Here is a 7956-nt window from a genome sequence, read left to right on the forward strand (position 1 = left end):
AATAAACAAATTAAAAATAAATAAGCCTAATTATAAATAAATTGGACTTTGAATTTATTTTCCCGTGCATGCACTGCAAATCACCTTATCCTCAGATAAATAAAACATTACTTCATTTAATTAATTAAAGGAAAAATTACTCTATTGAGGGTCTACATTTATCAACTAAGGCGGCACAATAAACAAATTAGAAATAAATAAGCCTAATTATAAATAAATTGGACTTTGAATTTTTTTTCCCGTGCATGCACTGCAAAACACCTTATCCTCAGATAAATAAAACATTACTTCATTTAATTAATTAAAGGAAGAATTACTTTAATAAGGGACTAAATTTATCAACTAAGGCGGCACAATAAACAAATTAAAAATGAAGAAGCCTAATTATAAATAAATTAGAGTTTAAATTTTTTTCCCGTGCATGCACTGCAAAACACCTTATCCTCAGATAAATAAAACATTACTTCATTTAATTAATTAAAGGAGGAATTACTCTGTTAAGGAACTAAATTTATCAACTAAGGCGGCACAATAAACTAATTAAAAATAAAGAAGCCTAATAAAAAACAATTTAGACATTGAATTTTTTTCCCGTGCATGCACTGCAAAATAATTATAAACCTCAGATAAATAAAACATTACTTCATTTAATTAATTAAAAGAAAAATTACTCTGTTGAGGGTCTAAATTTATCAACTAAGGCGGCACAATAAACAAATTAAAAATAAATAAGCCTAATTATAAATAAATTGGACTTTGAATTTTTTTCCCGTGCATGCACTGCAAAACACCTTATCCTCAGATAAATAAAACATTCCTTCATTTAATTAATTAAAGGAAGAATTACTTTAATAAGGGACTAAATTTATCAACTAAGGCGGCACAATAAACAAATTAAAAATGAAGAAGCCTAATTATAAATAAATTGGACTTTGAATTTTTTTTCCCGTGCATGCACTGCAAAACACCTTATCCTCAGATAAATAAAACATTCCTTCATTTAATTAATTAAAGGAAGAATTACTTTAATAAGGGACTAAATTTATCAACTAAGGCGGCGCAATAAACTAATTAAAAATAAAGAAGCCTAATAAAAAACAATTTAGACATTGAATTTTTTCCCGTGCATGCACTGCAAAATAATTATAAACCTCAGATAAATAAAACATTACTTCATTTAATTAATTAAAGGAAGAATTACTTTGTTAAGAGACTAAATTTATCAACTAAGGCGGCACAATAAACTAATTAAAAATAAAAGAAGCCTAATAAAAACAATTTAGACATTGAATTTTTTTTTCCCGTGCATGCACTGCAAAATAATTATAAACCTTAGATAAATAAAACATTACTTCATTTAATTAATTAAAGGAAGAATTACTTTGTTAAGGGACTAAATTTATCAATTGAGGCGGCACAATAAACAAATTAAAAATAAAAGGGCCCAATTATAAATAATTTAGAGTTTAAATATTTTTCCCGTGCATGGAATGCAAAACAATAATAAACCTTAAATGAATAAAACAATACTTTATTTAATTAATTAAAGGAAGAATTACTTTGTTAAAGGAGTACATTTGATAATTACGGCGGTACAATAAGCTAATTACAGATAAATAATGAGTTTAATTACAAACAATTTAGACTCTGAATTTTTTTATTGTGCATACATTGCAAAATAATATTAATTATTAAAATGATTGATTATATTACTTAATTTATGTTATTTACAACAAATAAAAAGTCTTTATTATACTGGTAACTTTGTCGGTGAACAAACATCACTTTTTTTATTATCGATTCTTCGGTATCAAGCTCTGTTATGAAGAACGACAAACCATTTTCTGAAATTGTCAGTGGTTTACTGATCGTTTTTACGTTACTTGCCATTTTCTTCATGTTTTTTATTTCTTTCTCTTTCAGTTCAGCTACATCAGGGATCTTATCAATACAATCAAGCATCATCTCTGCTGTATGATTGATTGGATTTTTTAAATGATTATCAATAGTATTCCAAAAATTTTCCATTGTTTCATTACGCTCTTTTGTCGTCTTGCTTTTTTCACGACCCTCGTAAGTGTTCTCCATTATTTCTGCGAAGTTAATTCTCGCCTCTTCTGCAATTGATTTAACTACACCTGGAAATAAATAGTAATAGTAATAATAACAATAATAATATTAATTATAATAATAATAAGTTAGAAATTTTACCAATAAAAAGTTGTGATTTGGTGTCTGCGATTTTATTCGTGCGTTCAATTTTTATGATAAGATTCTACAATATTATCTGTTCGATGTTTTGTTTGTCGGTATACTGAAAATTGACTAGGACCTTCACTTTTTATCCATTGGTTCTCGTAATAATCAAGATAACTGTCGAAGAACGTTCCAAAATTTTCTTTACACTTCGACTTTATCAGTTGAAAAGTTGGTATTATCAAATTTGATGGTAATATTGCTAAATATTTTAGCCGCCGTAATATTAGGTAAAGTTCTGGAACCTCATGAACAGGTATTGTAGTATCAATTATTTTATGTTTTTGAGCATTTTTTATTACAGCCTGTAAGAAATGAAATTATTCATTATCAAATTATTCTATTATATTTATTACATAATCTATAATTTAAATAATTGATGAAATCAATATAACTCACCTGCACATAATGAAAATAACATGTCCGTACCTGAATCTCCGGAAACACTAGTTTAAGTGTTTTCCGGATCGCCAACTCATGGTCGGACATGCTCTGTTTAGGTTTTAAATTTTCAAAATTATCAGCAATATATTGGAAAATTTGCTGATAACATTCTGTAGATTTGTTTGTCATCAGTACCCAAATGAATGGTACTGCCTGAAAATAATTTAATTTAAATACGTAAGTGAAATTTTACAACCATTTTTAAATATTGTATTATTTGTAAAAATCACGTATTAACAAATTATGAATTATCTTCGATATACGGAATGTGCACTGTAAAAAAATTTTATTTGACTCGGTGTAGTGTAAATGATTCGATGTAAAAATTATTAACACAGACGGTGTGACAATCTTACTAAGTGTAATGTTACATTTGAACGGTGTGAATCTTAAATTTTACACATCAATTTACACATCAAACGTGCAAATGTATTATTTATAATTTATCAATTTTAATAACTATTACTAGTAACTTTGCAGACACTATGTGCTTGCCGTGACTTGTGAACTATAAATAAATCCAATTTTTCTTTATTAAATAAAGACTTTTCTTAAATTGCACTGTACTTTTTTATCTATTGTCATTTCTTAAGATATAAGCTCATCCTGATGTTACATTCATCACGACCTTTCATTTGAATACCCACATGCATTTTGATATATTTTTCATATATACATATTTATAATACATATAAATATACGATAAATTTATGTGGGTACTAAAATGAAAGGTCTCAATGAGTGTATTGTCAGGGGGAGCTTATAATATCTTTAGTTGACTAGATATAAGGTCATTTATTAATTATAAATCTAAAAATAATAAATTATAGTGTTAATTTCACACGGTGGAAATTTTACAACGATTTTTCATACTTACACTACGGTGTGAAAGTCTCTCGGTCCAACTTTTACACCGAATTTTTTTACACTGTACATTATATAGTAATTAATTAATGTTTTCTTTTTTATAAGTACTGTTTTAAACATTTAAATAAATATATTTAGCACCTTTTGATTTTTAATTTCAGCCATTATTGTTAGTAGCTGGCCTTTGTGCACATTTAAGCTTGGAAAAGCTTTGAATGTAGCATCCACGAATATATTTTCTATGTGAGGGCTGATTAGTTCTATAAATTCACTATCATAAATCAACACATTCGTCGCTTGGACCACTTCTCCATGCGGCTTATTTATGGAAATGTGGAAATGCTTTCCAGTAAGCTGAAATTTTTTCATATTCCCATACTGGAGCTGTGATTTTGATTCTTCAATCAGCTTCCCGAACTCGTCAATGTTTTTATCTGATAGTTTGATATTTGTTGCAACTGGGTTATTAGCTTGTATTGAGCGCTGAACTTGCTTTCGAAGAGCGCAAAACGTTTTAGATTGCGGCACTAGTTCGCTCATTAAAAAAAAAAAAAATTTTTTTTAATTTCTTTTATATTTTAAGGGTAGATTAATGAATAATATTTTGGATGATACAAAATGAGAAATATACTTACTTAGATTTGACGTAGTTAATAATTTGGCTCGGTTCGACAAAAGGAATTTTTGCCATATTATCAATATTTTGTTGGCACGTTTGTTTTTTGACAAGTGTATCATCTTTAGGATGATTATGTTTGTATTTTTCTCTTTCATCTCGATAAAATACCCCTTTAATGAGAGATCCTTTTCCGGGACATTTGTTTCTTGTCAGATTATCTCGGATGCATCTCATGTCCCTGTAAATTTTATTGATTATATTACAATTTAATAAAAATGATTCAATAATTTGGACCATTAATCGATGTATATATTAATGATGTGAATTTTAATTTATATTTACTTCACTATGCTATTATATTTTTTAACAAATGGACTTTTTTTTATATGGTAACTGAATCCATCGAAACGCCATGATGGCTTTTCAATGTTTTTTTTTTTTTTACATCATCTTTCATAACTTTCATTTTTGATAGAAGTGATAAACGATTATCACGATAATCGTATTTAATGACAGTAAATTATAAGAAATATCTGTAATGACGCGTATAATTCGACCGGATTGATAAAAAAAAAACACAATTACAAAAACAAAAGAAATATTTAATAAATTGCAGAGTGCACTGTAATTTTTTTTGTTTAGAAGGAGGGGGCGCGGATGCGCGGATTAAGGGTTATGATTATTATTGAAGGTTATTGTTTTCCCGTGCGCGTACTGCAATTAGAAAAATAAACGTTTGAAATTTGAAATTTTTTATAAAATTAATAAAATAGATTTTTTTTTGCCAATGATACATATATAAAAGGACTGTTTTAACAGTGATGATAAAAAACAATAAAAAAGTTTTTAATAAAATACTAAATTAAATGATATCATTATTTTTTCTTATACTTTATTTCAAGATAAACACATAAATTAATCATTTAACTTAAAACTAACAAACAAAAAAATAAAAAATCTCGACAAACGATTAACGTTGAACATTGAGAGTACAATAAATAAAATAAATAATAATCAATTTAGAATAGAGTAATTTTGATACGTAAATAATTACATCAAAGTAATGCACAAAAATTATGAGCCAAGAAGAACATCTTGATAAATTTCATTGTCTCCATTAAAGCCAAAATTTTTTATCTTTAAACTTTTAAGTTGAATTAAAAGCAATGAAATTTATAAATTGATTTTCTTGGTTCTAATTTTTTTTTATCCCAAATTTATATTTTCATCAATGCATGACATGTCCTTGTTTTAATGCTGTTTTATTTTGAGTTCTTGTCTTCTGTACAATCTGGGCAGTACCATTTTCCTGTTGTTGGTGCACTCTTTAATCCAAGACACTGAAAATGAATCCATACAAAACATTCATCGCAGCGAACTTCATTTGTATCTTCATTATTTTCGCAAATTGGGCAGTTCCACGTTTTGTTTAATTTTTGTACTGCAATTTTTTCTTTTATATGTTTCATTGCATCTTCTGATATATATTCATGTAATAGATCAATATCATATTTCTTATATGTAAAACTGTCTCTAATTACTCTTGTGAGATCTAAATCTGTTAACTGGATTTTTTGATTTTTTTTAAGGATATTCTGTAAATTTATTTCATTGTTGATTTTGAGCCACTTGATCATTCTGTTTATTTTTATTTCAGTATTACTTTTTGATTGTAAAAGTTTAGCTTTTTTAGATAATTCTTTATTTTTCTTTCTCAATTCCTCGAGTCTTTTGCTTCTTTCTTCTTCTGAATGAAATTCTTCCTCACTGCTATTAACTATAGATTTGGTATTACTGGTAGAAGTTGAAGGTTTTTCTTTTTGAATTTCACTTTCTTTCATTGTTTCAAGCTTTTTTTCCAATAACTGTATGTAACCTTTAATTTTCTTGGGATCTGATAAAGATTCTAATCTTTCACCTAAGGACATATCATCATCACACGCTCTCTTTGATGAGTTCGGAGCTGGAAGAGTAATCTAAAAAAATCAAATAATAATGGTGATTAAATAAATATAAAATAAAAAAATAATAGTTAAATAGTAGCTAACACTTACATATTCAGGTGGATGGTCATGTTTTAAGTTGATCTTTCTAATAGAAATTGCATTATATTTTTTTAGTATTCGAACTACCATTGTTACTGGGCACGATATTTTTCGGCTTCTGAAATAGTAATATCATTTCTAATTCACGTTTTTGAAATAAATTTCTACTATATTGGAAGATTTATATCTAACATTGAATCTTACAATTTGTATATAATTGGAATTAAATTAATATATTCAGTTATAAATAATTAAAGTTACACTCAACTATTTTGTATAACTATAGAAAATAGTTGAGTTGAATACCTAACTAAATTGTCGAGCCTCAAGTATTTTGAGCTTCAAGAGCTAACAACTAAGCAATAGAAAAATTTTTAAGCGTTTTGAACTTTAATATTATAGGAAGTTTTGGAAATATCCTGCTGAGTAAATCATGTCCAGAATTTTTTATTTGTTACAAGCAAAAAAGAAATTATTAATTATTACATTAAAGACAAGTTCAAAGAAAAACTTTTCTGATTTTTACAGCTATTCCAGGCAGCAACATCATTTTGTTATGACAACAGACCAATTTAATGTTGTAGCCAACAGGTTTCTTACTACAACTTGATTAATTGTTGCTTAAAAAGTTTAATAATTAGTTGCTATAAAAAACATGCTCATTTTTTATTACCGAACACTTTCCAATTATTCTTTTACTTTATAAAAAAAAAAAAATTGTTTTCATGTGTTTATCAATAACGGGTGTATTTTTCATATATTTTAATAATAATTAATTGTGACTGATAAATTAAGTTTAAATTGTAATCAATTTTTTTAAATTATTAAAATAATCAATACGAAATTTATATGACCAATCACTGTAAATAATTAACATTTCTTCCCAATTTGATCATTAACTTCGCTCAATAACTGTATGATTAGATATAAATAGCAAGTTATAATAAAAATATACCAAAGCTTCGAAAAAAATTTTACTATCAGCGGATTTCGAATTACTTACTTTACAATATTTTCAGGTATTTCTCCCCGAAATAAGCCCCCACGATCGCAAAGGTAAGTTCGTTCGTAAAACGAGAACTTCTCATCAACTTGTACTTTGGCAGCTTCTGGTGACCGGGACTTGTCAATGACGAATTTATAACCAGTATTATTCTCATATTTTTGAGTTCCGCCTCAAATTTGGATTCCTCTTCAAACCTTTGCTCCAATTGAAGGCACCATTTTTGTTGTTTTCTTGGCCATCATCAATATATTGATAATTCTTAGAGTCTTGAGTTGATTTAACGGTTATCTGGAAAAATAAATATCTGAAGTTAACCTTTACGTTCAGCTGTAAATAATATTTAAATCTCTTAAAATTTAAAACTTTGTTATTAAACATTGTGAGATTTACTGTAAATAATTACTTTATAATTATCAAAATTATGCTATTTTTATTTACTAGTTAATTAACATAAATGAAACCTTAGTTTTTATGGTTAAATTTCGAAGAAGCGGGAGTACAAAATAAAGATGGAGGTCGTGAAGCGACTTTGACGGTGATTTTTAAAAATACATGCTCGTAAAAAAACGCTCGAATTTACACTTTAAACGCATCAATTTGAAATATATTAGTTATATATTTTTATACAATAATTATATATATTATAAAAGTTATATAATTTTAGTTATATAATTAAAAAAAAAATTTCATGGTATAAAAAACATATATCTAATTGGTGT

General features: G+C 26.8%; 1 protein-coding gene across 1 annotated transcript; it reads right to left on the bottom strand.

Annotated features, from left to right (window-relative positions):
- Nucleotides 1–2255: 2255 nt before the first annotated feature.
- On the bottom strand, nucleotides 2256–7455 carry LOC123274086. Its single transcript, XM_044741581.1, has 8 exons — nucleotides 7432–7455; nucleotides 7235–7353; nucleotides 6241–6349; nucleotides 5489–6162; nucleotides 4203–4424; nucleotides 3709–4102; nucleotides 2656–2853; nucleotides 2256–2561 (listed from the first exon to the last, which is right to left on the bottom strand). Exons 1-8 carry the CDS (start codon nucleotides 7453–7455, stop codon nucleotides 2256–2258), a joined length of 2046 nt encoding a protein of 681 aa, XP_044597516.1.
- Nucleotides 7456–7956: the final 501 nt, after the last annotated feature.

The sequence above is a fragment of the Cotesia glomerata genome, unplaced genomic scaffold (assembly GCF_020080835.1).
Source record: "Cotesia glomerata isolate CgM1 unplaced genomic scaffold, MPM_Cglom_v2.3 scaffold_214, whole genome shotgun sequence".
NCBI lineage: Eukaryota > Metazoa > Arthropoda > Insecta > Hymenoptera > Braconidae > Cotesia > Cotesia glomerata.